This window comes from Gallinula chloropus (genome assembly GCF_964237585.1).
Source record: "Gallinula chloropus genome assembly, chromosome: 16".
NCBI classification, from domain to species: domain Eukaryota; kingdom Metazoa; phylum Chordata; class Aves; order Gruiformes; family Rallidae; genus Gallinula; species Gallinula chloropus.
Window position 1 is genome coordinate 1,097,932 of NC_140101.1, and position 17,365 is coordinate 1,115,296.

A 17,365-nucleotide genomic window follows, 5' to 3' on the forward strand; every position below is an offset into this window, starting at 1 on the left:
GGCTCGGTGGTCGCTGCAGGCTGCGTTTGCAGGGCAGGGGCTGTGCAGAGGTATGGCCGTGCTGTGTGGGGTGCCGGTAGGGACCCCAGCCACCCTGAGCTGCCAGCCCTGGGGACACGGCCATGGTGGGGGCTGGCAGCATCTGGAAGAGCTGTTCTGGGCTTGGCTGGGACTGCTGCTTCAAGCAGTGTCTGAGGTCCTCCACGCCCCCAATTCCCCAGGGGCTCTGGGTGTACGGGAGCCCTTCTGACCCTTCCTGGGTAGTGGGATGCTGGGGGCAGCGAGGGACCTGCTCCTTGGGGCTCTGCTCCCTATTTTGGGGCTGCCAGTTCCTCTGGTCACAGGCTGCCCTGTGCCTGCCCGTTGGTGCGGGGCTGGACAGAGCTGTGATCAGGGGAAGAGCATCCCCCCGACCTGGTCCCAGCATCCCCCCAGGGTGGCTCAGAGGTGGGGGGGGAGGGACCTGCCTGGCCAGAAGTGCCAGTGCCCCCGGCTCAGCCGTTGGGCCAGGCACTGTGGCACAGGGAGAGGTGTGTCCCTGGGCCCTTTGCAGGGATGCTCAGTGTCCCCCAGCCCTGTCCCGGGTGGCCTGGAGGTGCCTCCCCGGGGGGCAGCCCTCAGCAGCAGTGTAGATGTGTCGGTGTGTAGCGGTAGCTGTGTGTGTGTCGGCAGTGCGATAGCCGCGGTGTTTCGGTAGCCCCGGTGCGGGTGTCAGCCTGTGGGCACAGGCAGGTGTCCCGCACCACACACGTGTTCCCCGTGTAGAGCGCATCCCCATCCCTGCTCCCCCCCCCTTCCCTGGCCCTTCCCCACCAGACTCAGCCCAACCCAAGCTGGAAAAGCCAAATAAGCGCCGGACCAGTGGCGATGCCGGCAGCCTGCTCCTGCCTCACCTCCGCCCGGGGGGGTTCTGCCTTCCCACCCCTGGGCAGCCCCATGCCAGGAGCATTCCAAGCCCCCCTCCCATGCGTGAGCCAAGTTCGGGGTTCCCGTGGGGTTCTGTGGCTCCAGGGGGGGTGTCTCTGATGCGCACAGATCTCACCCAGCACCTCGGTGCCTTCTCGGGGCACGCGGCCGCCACGTGCTGTGCATCGCCCACGGGCCAGGGTGCTCCCTCCACGCACCCTCAGGCGAAACATTTCCTCAGGAGCAGGTTCTGGGTCAGTGCCAGAACCGGAGCCAGAGCCGGGGTGTGAGTGTGTGTGTCCCCCCCAAACCTCACCCCCGGCCACAAGCACAACACCATCCGCTTCGTCCCCATCCCCTACCCCCCCATCCCCGTTCCCCTCTTCCCCCCCACTCCTCGAGACTCGCTGGGTGTGTTTGTCAGGGGGAGAACCGTTGTGGACAGTGGTGGATTTTCTGTGCCGTGTGGTTGTAGTGCTTAGAGACCCCCGTTCCCCACCCCCCTCCCCAGCGTGTGGTCCCCTCCCGCTGCGCCCCCCCGCTGCCCGGTGCTGGCTGGCATGCGTGTGCGAGCGTGTGTGCGTGCGCGTGCGACATCCCGTCATCACTCCAGACCAAGCCACTAAGAATAATAATAATAATAAATAATAAATGAATAATGAAAAATAAACCAAACCTCTCTCAGGAAGAAGCTGCCCCGGCGGCGGCCGAGTGGGCCGGGGGCCCCCGGAGCTGGTGGGGCCCCGGCGCAGCCTTCGGACGGGCGCCAGCGCTCGGGGTCACCTTTGTAGTGTCGTGTTAGTGGAAGGGTTCCTGTATCTGTTGTCTTGGAGAAATAGGCTCGTAGCCGAGGGGCAGCCCCGGCCCCCCGCCCGGCCCGGGGGTGCGGTGTGGCCGGCTCCGCAGCAGCTCGGCTGGTGGTTATCCTGACTGTTGTGACTGTGGAATAAAGTGTGTTGGTCTGTTGCCCACGGCTCCGGCTCCTCCTGCGCCGTCTCGCTCCTCCCCAGGGGCTGGGGGGGGGCTCCGAGGGAGATGTGGGGCTCATAAAGGAATTTGGGGTCCCCCAGAGAACGGGGTTCCCAAGGGTGTGGGGGGTTCCCAGTGGCCAGTACCCAGCTCCCACCGTGATCCACAGGCTCCCGCTGTGCTCCACCGGGTCCCACCCTGACCCTCTGCTCCCACCCCACCCCACAGCTCCCACCCTGAGCCCTGGGTCCCGGGGGGTCCCGTGCTGACCCTTCCCCGGGGGAGGGTTCACCCTTGCCGGGCGTTGCCTGGGAGCCGTGTCAGGCTGCTGGGGAGGGTGTGAGTGTGTGTGCACACGCGTGTGCATCTCCCTGCGCGTGTGCCCGCACCCGGCGGCGTGCAGAGCGCGTGCGTGGGCCCCGCCTGCCTGTGTGTGCGTGGGGAGGGGTGGGGGGGGGGGATGCACACGCGTGTGGCTGCGCACGCCGGTGCTGTGCGTGTGCCCCGCACTGCGCACGCCGCTGCTGTGCCCGCTCCGTGCACACGCAGCCCCACGGCGCCGGGGGGGGGCTGGGGGGGGGGGCTGGGGGCAGCCCCGGCAGCGCCTCCGGCTCGGCTCAGCCCGCAGGGAAGGGACGGGGGGCGGGGGGTGCTAATCCGGCCCCGCGGGAGGGTGCGGGGAGGGCTACGGGGGGCACGCACTGCTTGCGTCACACCCCCATCCCCGCCCGCAGCTGTTGCCACGGCAACAAGGGGAGCCTGGAGCATCCCCGGGTACCGCCGGTCCCCGCCCTGGGCCGGGGGGCGGGGATGGGGGTGTCCGGGGGTGTCCGTGCTGCAGTGACACCTCCCCCCCGCCCCCCCAGAGCCCTTTGGGCTGCACCCGCTCTGGAGCAGCGCCCAACAGCGCCCCAGGCCCTGGGGTGCCCCGACCCCAATCCCAGAGCAGTGGGGACAGCGATGGTGGCCCCGCAGCCCCAGCCATGGACCAGGCTCCTGCCTGGAGTCCCTCCCAGCGGCTGCTCAGGGGGTCTCGCCAGCGCCCCGGGGCAGCGGCAGGTCCCAGGCGCTCAGCACACTCTGCCCTCTCCCCCCCAGCCCGGCACAGCCCCCCCCCCCCCCCCCCCCGCCATCCCCACCCCAAGTCCCTGGGAGGAGGGTGGATCGGGGGTGCACTGATGCTGGTGGAGGGTGCTGTGGGACCCCTCCCGGACACAGGGACAGCAGAGGGACTGCTGGGGGACATGGCCCTGGGACAGGGAAGGTCATCCCAGAGGTAAGTGGGGTGTGGGCAGGGTGAGCCTGCCTGGGGACGTGGGAGGGGGATGCAGGACAGGGGAGCTGGGCCAGGGGTGTTGCAATTGGGCTCCCAGTGACATCAGCCACAGCAGGGAGGGGCAGGATGGGGTGGGACACCTGCTGAGCCCAGCCCGGATCCAGCCTGGAGCCACAGGACAGCCCCCAGCCAGCAAGGCTGAAACCCCTGTGCCCCCAGTGACCCCCTGACTGCTGCCCCAGGGGGTTGGGCTGGACATCCCACAGGGATCTGTAGGATCAGGCTGCCCCTGCCCCAGGCCAAGTCCATCCACCCCACACGCTCTGGTGTGGGCAGGTGCTCCTTGAAGAAGATGGGGAGGAAGCACTGCGTGGTTCCATGTCCAGAGGTGCTGGTGAGCAGAGGAGGAAGAGGAGGGGAGGGCTCCAGGGCCTGGCACTGCAGCTATCAGCTGTGGCACGATGCAGCTGCCAGACTGGGATGCTGCTGGGAGGGCTGGGTGTGCACTGCCAGCTCCTGGCGCTGGACCCCCTGCCCTGGAAGGACCCCATGCCTTGCAGGACCCCCCCCCCCCTTGCAGGACCCCCACCTTGGCAGGACTCCCCACCTTGCAGGACCCCCACCTTGGCAGGACCCCCACCTTGGCAGGACCCCCCCACCTTGGCAGGACCCCCTCACCTTGGCAGGACCCCCACCTTGGCAGGACCAGGTGCTGTGCTGCTGCCAGAGCTGCAACAACCAAGAAGAGGCGTGGGGGGAATTTGGGGTGGTCACCCCCCCCCCCCGTAGCCCCTGCCCTCAGCACGCTGCTGAGCTGTGCCAAGCTGTGCCCAGCGTGCCAGGCTGCATCCATGCCACAGCACCTGGGAGGGACACAGGTACTTGCAGAGCCCCCCCTTGCCCTCTTTGTGCCCTTCCTGGGTAAATAAAAGGCGTGTGGCATTTCCTTGAGGGCTGCTCTCTCTGCCCACAGCGTCCTAAGTCAGGGCCTGGCTGTGCCTGGGAAGAGCAGGGAGCAGCTCTGGGCTGGCAGGTGGGGGGCTGCAGCTGGTGGGGGGCTGCAGCTGGTGGGGGGCTGTCCAGACCCCGGGCAGGGCACCTCATTAACGCAGTAACAAAGACACATCACGCAAGGAAAGGTGCTTTGCTGGCTCCCCAGGCTTCCCTCTGCTGTAAGATCTCAGCCTGGCCTCCCCTCTGCCCCTTCCAAACCCCACTGAGCCCCCAGCAGCCCCTCACAGCCCCTGGGCCTCTCCCTGCCTGTTCCTCCCCAAGGGCTTTGAGTGCTGCTGAGAAAATCGCTCCCAGAGAGGAAGCCACAGGGAACTAAAAATAACCCCGGGGGCTGATGCTGTAAACACTGCCAGGGCCTCCTGCTGCCGTTCCCAGCCCCGGGAAGGTGGCCGTGGCACCCTGGCTCAGCAGAGCGTGCCCGGCGGCTGAAGGATGCTGAAGGATGCTGAAGGATGCTGAAGGATGCTGAAGGATGCCTGATGGGCACCGTGCCCAGGGTCTCCTCGGGCTGCCGGGTGCGGAAGGGGCCGGGAGGTCAGGGTGTTTCCAGCCCCGCTCCGCTGGGGATAGGGGAAGGTGCTGGAGAGCCAACGGCACGTGGAGCCCTGGCGCTGGCCCAGAGGTTGGCAGATGGGAGGAGAACAGCAACCGGGGCACGCAGGAGCCCTTTGGCTCCTCTCCTGCTCCTCTTCCCCCCGGGGCTGCCGGCGTGAGGCCGCCTGGGGTGGTGACCACAGGGATGTCCTGGCTGCATCGTGCCAGGAGAGCAGGTCTGGTCCCCTCTGGTCCCCTCCTGGGCCAGGAGGAGGGAGAGGTGTGTTTAGTAACTGTTTATTTTACAGTTGTAAGGTTTGTACAAATCTGCATTTACACGGGTGTGTGTAAGTCTTTGTACAGAGGAACTGAAGCACCCAAAGCAACCGGCTCCTCCCCAGCCCTTCCTCCCCTGGGGACAACACAAGAACTAAAGTGCATCACGGCCAGGGAGTGTGGGGGGCTCGCAGGGGCTTCCCCCCATGGTGGGCTCCAGCCATCCCCTCCTTTGGGGCAGCGGGGGAGTGTACAGAGGGGTCCCAGGACCTCTGGCAGCAGCCCGAGTTCACCGCAGCCACCAGACAGACTCTCCTGTGCCATGAGTGTCTAAAGTGCTAAATCAGCCAGCCCTCTGCCCCCGCTGCCCTGGGGAGGTGCTGAGGGCCAGAACCTGCCTCTGGGAGAGGAAACCCCTCACAAACAGCAGGGGCAGCCCTGGGATGAGCCAGCTGCTGGTGCCGGGGAAGCGCAGAGGGAACTGGTCTCTGTCCTGCCCCTGTGGGTTCACCCGCCCCAGCTTCTGGCTGTGGAGCCAAAGGAAACTGCTCAGAGCCTCAGGGAAACACAGGTCAGACATGACGACTGCCCACACCCCCCTGGCTAGCCCAGCTGCCTGACAGGCACAGCCCCTCCAAGGGACAGGGCAGCCCAGGACTCACACAGAGTTGGTGATGAACTGAGGGGCAGGGGGCTGGGACAGGCGGCTGCTGAGCTTGGCAGGGCACAAGTTCTCTTCTCTATCCAGAAATCTCTTCACTCTTCAACCAACACCCGACTCTCAGGTGTGCAGCACAGGGCACGGCAGGGGAGCGGGATGGGGGCTGGAAGGGGCAGGTAAGGGCACTTGTGGGAGGCTTTAGCAGCTCAGGGGAGAGGTAGAGGCATAGAGTGTCTGTTGGCTTCGTCTCAGTGGGACCCGCTGCTCAGGCTGAAGGACAGGGAGTGCTGGGACAGTTACTGGGGCTGGGTGGGGCAAGGGGAGGTGGCCTTTCTGGGAAATCCCTCACTGGTGTTACTCTGAGGGGTGACACTGAAGTCTGATCAGCTCATGGGAGAGATTTAAGACAAGACTTCCTATTGCAGCGACTTCTGTCCTGTGCAAAGTGTTCCACAAGGTGGAAAAAGCCTTTCTCTGCATCACAGCCTGCTTCCAGAGCTGCAGAAGTCTGCAACGAGTGTTTAGGGTGCTGCTAACTCCTGGGGTGACACATGACAGTACACAGCTCAGGCAGGGCAAGTGACACTCTTTCTCACCTCCCTGACCTGTGATATGACCACGCTACTGCCAGCAAAGGACCCAGCAACAGAGAGCCAAGCTCCCTCTGGCAGTCCTGGGGGTCCTGTCCCCTGTCCTTCTCTCCTCTAAACAGATCAGGCCACAAAGGTGAGGAAACAAAAGGAGCCAAGGAGTGTGACACACTGCAGACAACCTCATGGCAGGGGTTTGTGAAAGGTTTGGCTCTAGTCAGAGGTTACCTGTAGGAAAGGGAAGGGCTGGACCACACCTGAAGCTGAACACAGGGGTGAGGAGCGCCAGCAGCCTGCACATGAGAATGATGCAGAGCCAGAGGGTTCTCCTCTTCTTCAGCAGCTTCCTGCCCCCACATGGGCACACACCCAGGCCAAACCTTGCCATGGCACTCTCCTCCAGGTGAGGATCTGTCCTCACCCCCACTCATTACCCCTGACAGAGAATGGGGGATCACTTTGGCAGAGCCCACAGGCAGCTCTCCACTTGTACCCACCTGTGCCCAGCCTGAAGAGCCCGACTCCCCCACCCCTCCAGTTCCTCACGAGAGGGTGGCACTGCCCATCTGCTCCCCCCTGTACGGGGAGGAAAGAACAAGGTGAGCATCAGTGTGGGGAACAATCCTGCTGGGCTGGTTCCCACCAGTCTCTGCTGCAAAGGCCAAAAGTGTCATTGGATGCAGGAAGAATAAAAAATAATCTCCAGGGAGGTGGTTTCCAGACACATCCTTTCATCCAACAGCAGCCCCTCCTGCCAGGGAAGGACGTGGTGACAGGGAAGGCTCTTCCTCTGGCCTCAGGGGAAGATCTGCAGTTCAAACTTGGGTGCCCACTCCAGCGCGCTCTTCACCACGGCCAGGGCAGCTGCTCCCAGAGCCACTGTCAGCCCCATCACCACCAGCTTGACAAGGCGGTTGGTCCTGGGCTTTGTGGAGATGGATTTTGTCCGTTCCTCCCCTCGGGGCCGTTCCCTGAAGCGCTGCCTCAACACAGTGTCTGGTCTCTGCTGCACTGACGCCAGCTCAAAGTCCTTAAAAGTGGAAGCTGCAGTTCTGCAAGAGGAGGAACCGGTCAAGGAGCGTCCCTGGCTCGGCTCTGGGACAAGCCTCCTGCCAGGGAGGAAGGTCTCCATGAGGAAGCAAGGGGATGTACGGAACACACGTGGGGTGACCTGCACTCACCGTTCAGCCTGCTGCTGGGCTACCTCCCTGGCAAGTTCAGACGGTGGGAACTGGACAAAAAGGTCCCCAGCTCTGCTGATCAGAGTCTCATAGGGAAGGTCCTGTGGAATCTGGGACAAGAGGTGGTGGACAGATGCCATGTCGCACTCACAGTCCAAAACTTCCTGCTTCCGGTACAGCACGATCTGCAGAGAGGAGCAAGAGCACTGAGGGACAGCCAGAAAGCAGGGACAGCTCCCTGTCACCCACTGCCACTTCACACACAGAAGAGAAACATTTCACTTCCAGCTGAAGGACCTGCCCTGCCTCAGGGGACACACTGCAGTGAAGCACGTCCCCTCTGGGAAAAGAAATGCCAAAAGCTTCCTAAGACTCTGAGGACACAGGAAACCCCTTTCTGGGTACTTACATCTGTCTTCTGAGCAGAACCTGCTACCAGCAGGTCAGAAACCCAAGCAGAACCTCAGCAGGCCTTGACTCCATGACTTGCTCTCAGAGATTCGTTCATACCTCCCCTCATAGGAGAAAGGGCAGAGGGATGCACGGCACAGGGCTGTCCCCAGCCTGAGTGGCTCCCCAGCACTGAGCAAGTGCCCAGCACATAACAGCAAAGAAACGCTGCCTCCATGGCACTGAACTAGAACAGACTGAAGATCTGGACACCCCCAGGTTGTGTCAAACAACCCTGGATCCCACCTGCTCTCCACCACCACCAAGCACATCACTGGCTTTGGGGGCCACTGCGCAACCGGGTGCAGCCAGGGACAGGGTTTGCCAGTCCCCCCTCCCCTCCATGCAGCCCCAGACTAGCAGCACCTCACAAGAGTTCAGTTAACCCCCATCACTGGCTGATACCTACCACAGCAGCAAAATAAATGGGCATGAGTGGGTGGCAAGCCAGGAAGAAGTCGTATAATCGCACGACGTGCCTGAAGTCGGACAGGACGTGCCCGAACCAGGTGATCAGCCAGCTGAGAGCGAAGATGGTGCCCACCTCCGCGCTGCAGAGAGAAGGTGCTGTTAGGGCAGTCACTGCCAGCAGCTCAGGATCAGTGCTGAAATGCTCCCAGGGGATGGATCCCTGTGCTGCACTTCCATGGGAGGGGAGACACAGCTGGCTGTCGGCAGAGCGTTCCGAGTTCCGCCCACAGCCACGACCTGCGGCTCTGACACCACTCGTTTCACACCCAGTGCAGCCCACAGCACAGGCTCTGCTTTCAGGAGAACCTGAACGTGTCACTGTGTGGCACGCTGGCTTGAGGACACCCAAAAGTCCTGCACCAGAGTTAACTTTTCAGATTCTTTTCCAGCCCAAAGGTTTAACCAGTTTGTGGGAGTTTCTAATCAAGCTCCACACCCAAAGTCACCCTGGCTGTGAAATGTAACAGAGCCACTTGCCCAGGGAAGGACTCTGGACTGAACTTTCCCACTTTACCCTCCTGCTTCTGCTTTATTCTGCCCAGGTTACACCCATGTGTCCCTGTTGCACAACCTGAGAATTACCCCCAGAAGCAGCAACAAACCACAAGGTGACAGCAGCCACAAAACCGTGTGTGTGAAGGGGCTGTAGCTGGTTTATAGAACACAGTCCACAACCCCCCAGCCTTTCCATACAGACTGCAGACCTCATGGCACCATGTAAAACTGCTCAGAACAGGCAGTGCAGGATTGGGTCTGTTCAGAAGCAAAGTGCTGAATGGCTCTGGAGCATTACTGTCTGCTGTGGGTCAGCTGTCAGCCCGCTCTGAGACAGCCACTGCAGTGCACACAGCCCCCTGAACAGTAAGTGAGGCTGGCAGGGAGAGCTGAGGGGGAACATCTGCATACCTCTGCATGAAGTCATGCACCTCAGGGTTCACCTGGTCTATGATGGGCATCAGGTAACTTAGAATGTGCTTGGTGTTGTCCATCGTTGGGTCCATAAAATCCCTGAGGAAAGAATGACAAGCAGCTCTGTTAAGCAACGACACCAGTGAAGTGTCCCTCCAGGGAGGCAGCCAGAAGGTAGATAAAGGTACTTGCAATCAACAGCTTTGCTGGCAGGGTGGACCCCAGCCCCAAGGAAATCTGTCTATTTGGGACAGCCTCCTTCCTGCTTGTCTGGGACACACAGGGCTGATCTGCACAGAAAACCTGTGCCCAGACAATCCTGCTGGTGTCAGCTGACACTACTTATTTTGCTGCAGCATTTGCATGAGCTGTAAAGCATTTCCAGCACCCAAAACCTAACTCCCCATCTGGGAGAGGATGGAGAATCCCTCCAAACCACTCTGCAGCACACAGGAGAGTCATTTGACACAGGAGCTCAGGGTGCTGGTTGTACAGGCCACTGCTTCAGTGTAAAACTGCCCAGGGCTGTATCAGGCAAGTGGAAGGCAGCGTGTGGAGCCAGCCCCCAAGGAGCCAGAGAGGCCCCGACAGCACAGCCAGCCAGGGAACTATGAATAATGCATGTGCCTTGGCTTTTCCAACTTCAAGAGATGCTACAAATGAACTGACAGGCTTCAATTATCCCTTCCCCAGAGCACAGCTCCCTGCAGAGCCACGTGTCACCGCGGTCACGCTGCGCTCTCGCAACACCCCTCTGGGTACAGGTGTGACAGGTAGAGGGTGTAACCCAAGGCTCTGCCCTCCAGACTCCCCTTCCAGGCCGGCCCCATCTGCACGGGCATCAGGTGAGTACCTGAGATGATGTGTGGAGAGCTTTTCCACCAGAGCTGTGGCCAGCCTGTCCCCCACCACCAGCAGGAAGGTGACCACGATGTCATGGTAGCCCTGGTAGTAGTGCAGCTGGGGGTTGCGCTTGAGGACGTGGAGGATGATGTCGATGAGGTCCTCCTGCAAGCCTTCCCTCTGGTCATCGGGCATCCCTGTGAGGACACAACCAGGGCCAGTGGGATGGGCTGTGTGGGAGCAGCTGCAGTACTCAGGGAGAGGACCTGTGCACTCACCAACCTGCCCGATCCCAAGGTGCAGAGGGGAGGCAGGGTGTGTAAAACTAGCAGAAGAAACACCCCTAATGCTGCCCCCACCCCAAACCCTGATGGCCCAGGGGAAGCCAGCAATTGTGACACTATTTCATCTGTGGAGCTGCAGCGTCCCCACCAGCAAGGCAGGCAGGCTGGGGGACAGGAGCAGGCTTTGCTGCTGTGTGCCCAGCAGTGAGTGGCTCTGCACACCCAGGATGTTTTCATAACTTGTCATTTCCCAGGAGCTTGACAAAAATCAACCAGGACCCATTTCCACAGAAACCACACCAGCCACATCAGACTGTGAGGCTTCCACCACCACTGCTTGGTATCACCGGTCCCCTGCTGATGACACATGCTGAGGGCCAGGATGCCACAGGACAAACACTGCTGCTGCCACACACAGCTGCAGCTGGTTCCTGGCAGTCCCTGTCAACAGATAAAACACTCAAAGGCCAAGCAGAAAGTCCCAGTGGAGATCCTGCAATGACAAAGTTCTCCTTTCCTCGTTTCCTTAATGAGTCTAAAAATAGGGAGGACTCTGCCATTCAAGGGCAAAACAAAATCCCTACTAGCAGACCCTTCAGGAGCAGAGTCTGCACTGGGAAGAGGATCAGAGGGAACCAACTGTTTATGCAAAATAAAGGGAGCAGAAGGGGGAAGCAGATTCTGGCCAGAAATAACGACTGCTCTGCAGTTAGATAGCTGCTGGATTAAATGCTTTATAAATAGCACAAGGCACCAACCACCCATCAGAGCTGAACAACAGCAAAACCATTTTGCTTCTCAAGGTTTAGGGTTCTCTTAAATTTGGTGCAAAACACACATTTTGAGACTGTTTTATGGCAGAAATTGTTCTAGGCACTGACAAACCTGCCTTTCATGCCCCTGAGCCAGACCATGGGCTAAAATAAACTGAAACAAATGGTACATTTCTCAAGCACTCCTTTTATCCTAATCTCACCCTGCTCACAGGAGAGGGGCACACAGGGTCCAGGCCTCTCTGTGCTGCAACTGTTCACTGGTACTGCCCTGCTGGCAGAGGGGCTCAGTGGAGCTGGGGGAAGCTGGAAGAGCCACAGCAAGAACAAGTCATGCAGCTGAAGGGAGCAGATAGAGAAGAATGGCTCCTCTGCATGAAGAATCATAGAATCCCAGACTGGGCTGGGATGGAAGGGACCCCAAGGGTCACAGAGCTCCAACCCCCTGCCACAGGCAGGGACATCAACCTCCAGGCCTGGAGCTACACAAGGTTGCCCAGGGCCGCAGCCAACCTGGCCTTGAACACCCCCAGGGATGGGGCACCCACCCCCTCTCTGGGCAGCCTGTTCCAGCCCCTCACCACTCTCTCTGCAAAGAACTTCCCCCTAATATCCAATTTAACCCTTCCTTCCTTCAGCTTCACTCCATCCCCCTTGTCCTGCCAGTCTCTGCCCTTTAACAAGCTGATTCCCCTCCTGTTCCTCTGCTCCCTTCAGGGACTGGAAGGCTGCAGTGAGGTCCCCCCACAGCCTTCTCTTCTCCAGGCTGAACCAGCCCAGCTCCCTCAGCCTCTCTCCATAGGGGAGCTGCTCCAGCCCTCTGAGCATCCCTGTGGCTCCTCTGACCCCTCTCCACCAGCCCCACATCTTCCTTGTGTTGGGCCCCAGCTCTGGACACAGGACTCCAGCTGGGGAGGGCAGAGCAGAGAGGGACAATCCCCTCCCTGTCCCTGCTGCCACCCCTCTGCTGATGGAGCCCAGGATCCCATCGCCCTTCCAAAGAAGCTGCTGTGAGCTTACAAGGACAAGGCTTCCCAGAAGTCAGGCTCTGGCAGCACCAGAATGCCCATCCTCCTGCACCCCTCGAGTGAGGCGTGAGGCAGGAGGGAGCCCCGTGGCACAGACCTCCCCCCTGCAGAGCTGGACCAGGGGAAGCCCCTCTCACCTGGTGGGAAGCGGCGCAGCGAGCGCCGCACGTCCAGCAACACCTGCTGGTAATCCTTATTGTCCTCCCGCAGCTCCTTTCCTGAGGAGAGAAAGGGGGGTGATGAACAGAGAGCAGTGCAAAGGGGCTGGGAATGGGGCAGTGGGAGGGAGCCAGAGGAACCCTGCTGAAGGGGGAGGCTGCACACAGACACACCACTCCATGTACCCCCTCTCATGCCTCAGACACCAGCCCTGTCCCCTCCCTTTCACTGCTGCACATTCCAGCAGCACTTCAGGGGGTGGAAACAAGACTATTACTTCTTTAAACAGCACAGGTTAAAATGCTCAAACTGACTCCACTCCCAGCACTCCTGGAAGATCCTGCCTCTGTGATTTTGCTGGGGAATTCAAAGCCATACTCAGCAGGACCAAGGCATGATACATTGTGGAGACCACCAAGAATAGTTTCTTAACTAGAAATAATTGAAAAGAAAACCTCACCCATGGGGAGCATGGAATACTTACAAGAGAAAAATAGACCTCTGCTGGCACACTGATCTATCTGCATGATCCTGTGAAATTCAGCATTGCCTTCCAGCAGCTCTGATCACCTACCTGCTGCCTGGACTGAGGGGATGCACACTTCTCAACAGGTTCAGGGACAATAAAATACATCCCAGGGATGGTGACTGTAAAAGCTACAGGGCTTAGAGCTTTAAAATCAACACAGGTACCTCACCAGGAAGGACATTTTCCCTGATTCTGCTCTGACCAACCCCCCCATGTGCTTCATGCCTCACCTACACCTGGGCTGCCCATTTCCCCCTGCAGCCCATCCTTCAGATATTGATAAACATTAATAAGGTCCCCCCTGAGTTGTCTTCTCTCCAGGCTGAACAGCCCCAGCTCGCTCAGCCTTTCCTCACAGGGGAGATGCTCCAGCCCCTTCATCACCTCTGTCCCTCCTCTGGACTCTCTCCAGGAGATCCCTGGCTGGTTGATCCCAGGGAGCCCAGAACTGGACACAACACTCCAGGTGGGGCCCGACCAGGGCAGAGCAGAGGGGGAGGATCCCCTCCTGTGACCTGCTGCCCACACTCCTCCTGATGCCCCCAGGATCCCATTGTCTCTCTCAGCCCCCAGGGCACACTGCTGGCTCGTGGCCACCCTGTCACCCACCAGCACCCCCAGGTCCTTCTCCGCAGAGCTCCTCTCCAGCAGGTGACCCCAGCCTGTCCTGACCCCAGAGCTCACAGGGCTGTTCTGTACCTGGCAGGGGGGGCAGATCGTCCGTGTTGACACTGAGCAGCTTTGGCCACACTTTGCAGCGGATCTCATCTGTCAGGAGCCCCCATCTGCTGATCGCCATCCGCCTGAGCGCAGCCACGTCGATGGGGTCGCTGTTCAGAGCCTGGTAGATTTTTGCCACTTTTCTCTTCTGCTTAGAGTCCAAGTCTGTAGGAAGATGGCAAAGAGGGGAGGTGACAGGCAGTGCCAGCGCATGGAGGGGGGCAGCAACTCTGACCAGAGGGGGCAAAATACACCCACAGCGTGTCACACAGAGCAAGGGTGATGACATGGGACAGGGTAGGGATGACCCTGGGGACTGACTCACGAGCTGACTGTCCCCATCTCCACAGGCTCAGCCTTGGGGGCACCTCATGGTGCCCTCTGGGCACCCCCAATACTTGCCTATCAACCCTGCTGGGCCCACTCTGGGACACTGTGCTCTCTGCTGCTCCTTGTGGCATGGGAGCTGCCAGCACTGCCCAAGCAGAGCCCTCAGCTCCCACAGGCCCCAGCAGCTCACAGCTCCAGGCAGGGCAGCAGCAGCCACACAAAGCCACCCTGAAGTGCGTGTGCAGCTGCCAGCTCCGGTGTCAAGGGCTTCCCAAGACCAGGGTTTTGTGTTCCTGGGAACCCTGGGATGCAGCTGGTCTAGGGAGAAGCCTGAGCGTTTCCACTGCCAGCAGCAGTCAGAAGAGAGGACGTAATTATAGAAGAGCTAATGAATTGCAAACACAAAGTAGCCAGCTATTTGTCTGCGTGGGGGTCAGCCAGCTTGAAACCAACACCACTGGAGCACAAGAACTTGGGGCAGGTAGGGAGGGGAGTAACACACAAAGCACACAGTGCTTTGGCTTCAGATGGGTTAAACACACTGGCAGGACACAAGAGAGCTTCTCAGGGGGCTGGGAAAGGACACTATTTCACACTGCATCACGGTGTTTGTCACCGCTGCCTCACGTGAGGAAGGGGAGCGGCTGCTGAGAGCCATCTGATACCCCACACTGCAAGAGTTTCCACTGAGGAGGCTCTGCTGAGCAGCAGTGGGGCTGGAGCACAGGATGAGGCTGCAAATGCTGCCTTTACCTAAAGGCTTTTTCCACAGACCCAACTACTCTTGGGATCCAAACGGGATTTGTTTGATAAGGGATGTGTCCCAAAGTAGCATTTGGGGTGGGAGCAACTCAAAGGAATTTCTCCATACCCCACCCTCCCAGCAGCCACTCAGGGAGCACGTTCCCCTGCACACGTGGCATCTCCAGCACTGCCCCAGCCCTCTCCCTGCTCCTGGGGCTGGCTGGTAGCGCTGGGACAGCGTGGGACAGCAGGCTGCTCAGACACAGCAACGCCAAGCAGGTCAAGCAGCAGCCACTGCCCCTTCTCACAGCACCCTCTGTGAACACTTTTTGGATGAAAACAAGCTGTGACAGCCTAGGACAGATCTCCAACTCCCCTCCCAAGCCCAGGTTCCTGGTAATGTTGACGCTTCCACCTCTCACCCAGTGACTGGAATTTCATTTCCTTTTCTGCCCCTTGCGCAAGCGACGGGGTTTGGACACGACCAGCTCTGCTCAGCTGGCTCCCTGTGTGCTGCAACACACACACACTGAGCTCTCACACACCCGAAGCCTCGGGAAGGAGCAGACAAAGCCTCAGGAAGCAGAAACTCCTGTCCACACACGAGTACTTCAGGAGTAAGGTGAAGGCAGGAGCCAACACCCCAACAGTTACACTATTCAGGTGCACAGGGGGCAACAGCTGGAGGCGTCAGAGAAGAATGAGCGTTTCAAACCCTTTCCTCCTGCACCCACAAAGCCTGAGCTGCTGGCACCGGCTGCGCTTTGGAGGGGAGCTGGAGCCGCCAGCGCAGGGGCTCACCGCAGCCGCTTGTCGTGGCTCGAACGGCCCCAGGGCCGAAGGTCCGACCGGCCGGCGGAGAGCGGGGCGGTTCTGCGCTCCCTGCCTGGCCCAGCGCAGCCCCTGCGGGGCCGGGGCAGGGCCGCAGCGCTGCGCGTCTCCCACTGCCGGAGCAACGTGCGGGCACCGAGCGCCGGCAGCTACGCGGTGCCCGGCGAGGCCAGGCCGGGCCCGGCGCTGCTGCAGGGCCCCGCCGGGAGGGGCGGCCCGGAGAGCTCCGGGGCCCGGCCTGCGGGCAGGCAGCGCCAAACCGCGGCACCGGCGGCGGCTGCTCCCCGCCTGCCCCTGGCCGGGGAGGGAGCGCGCTGCCCCGCTGCGGGACGGGTCCGGAGCCGCGGGAGGGTTCGGGCCCCGGGACCCCCCCGTCGCGGCCCCCGCCCGCCTCCCGCCGGGACGGCCCCGAGCGCAGCGCCGAGTACCGCCCCGCCGCTAGGGGGCGCGGCCGCACCCGCAAGGGGCGCTCCAGCCCCTGCCCACCTGAGAGGAATCGGTGCCCACCGCCCGTCCGCCCGCTAGGCCCGGCTCAGCCCGTACCGTGGCCGCCGACACCGTTGCGCAGCGGGCTCCGCCGGGCCATGTTCCCGAGCGCTTCGGCGCATGCCGGGAGGGAGACCGGACCGGGCCGGGCCGGCCCGGGCCGGGCTAGGGGCTCCGCGCTCCGTCCGGTCCCGTCCCGCCCCCGCCCGCTCCCTCCGCCCGTCAAGCGACGGCGCGCGAGCGCCACGTCACGACGCCCTAACGCGCAGGCGCAGTTCCCCGAGGTTGGCGGTGGGCGGGAAGACTCACGCGGTCACGCATGCGCGGGGTGCCCGTGGCGAGGGGCGCTGGGGGCAGAGCCCCGGCCCGGCCCGGCTCCTTCCCAGCGCGGGCAGGGGGGCAGCGCGCCCGCCGCTGCTGCTGCCAGCCCGGGAGGAAGGGGGTTTAATCCCCTCGGCGGGCGCAGGTCGCCAGCAGCGCTGCCCCCAGCCGCACACAAGGGCTCGTCCGGCCCAGAGCCACCCCCGCGCGCACGGGCAGCCGGACCCCCCGCAGCCCCCCTGCTCTGTACGCCGGGGGGTTGCGGAGCTCCCTCCCTCCGGGGAGCTGGTGACCCGCCCTGCGTAGCTCACAACCCTGTGCAAAGCCCCACAAGCAGCCGGATGTGGTGTTGTTCAGGCTGGGGGGCTTCCACGCTGCAGCACATCAAGGCAGCAGGCAGCAGGGTCCAACGCTCACAGCACTCCAGGGGAGGAGAGATGAAGCCCAAGGGATGCAGGCGAGAGGAGAAAGCTACCCCCCTGCCAGTGATCCCAGGGTGGTGGGTGGCTTCACCTCCTCCTGCGCCGCTCCTTTAGCTGGTTTAATGCAGCCTACTTCCTACAATTAATTAACTAAGACTTCCCAGTTCCTGGGGCCATCGTCCCCCCCAGAGAGCAAAGGAGGGATGGATGCCCCAAGGACAAGCCGGAGCCAGAGGCCAAGGCTTCAGCACTCGCTGAGGAACACAGTGCAAGGGCACAGGCCAAGCAGCTGCTGCAATGGGTAATGAGGGGCAGGTACCACTGTGCTCATGGCTGCTGCAGCCCAGTCACACAGGCTGTACCCACCAAGAGCAGTGAACAGACACACACACACACACAACTAGGAAGTGTTTCAGCATCTCAACAACCCATTTGTAGAGCCTGAGACACAAGAGGAGGAGTTTTTGGTTTTACAGCAAGAGATCCTTCTGCAGGAGACACTTTGGTGCTGTTTGTGTGAGGCTTCTCTACGCTGCTGCCCACACAAGGTGTGTGAGAAGGGGGACACAGACTCCCCGGTAGGCATGGGGCTGTCACTCCTGGGGCAAAGCATACCACCATCCCAGGGGGGCCTCTACACAGGGAACTTAAATCTAAC

General features: G+C 61.3%; 1 protein-coding gene across 1 annotated transcript; it reads right to left on the reverse strand.

Moving 5' to 3' along the window:
• Window positions 1–4,980: 4,980 nt before the first annotated feature.
• Window positions 4,981–16,064, reverse strand: TBC1D20 (TBC1 domain family member 20; the record flags this gene model as incomplete). The annotated part of the gene is made up of 8 exons (XM_084271574.1): window positions 4,981–7,278; window positions 7,408–7,592; window positions 8,267–8,408; window positions 9,235–9,336; window positions 10,091–10,277; window positions 12,303–12,383; window positions 13,553–13,738; window positions 16,022–16,064. 8 exons carry the CDS (start codon window positions 16,062–16,064, stop codon window positions 7,023–7,025), a joined length of 1,182 nt encoding a protein of 393 aa, XP_084127700.1. The 3' UTR covers window positions 4,981–7,022.
• Between the last annotated feature and the right edge of the window lie 1,301 nt (window positions 16,065–17,365).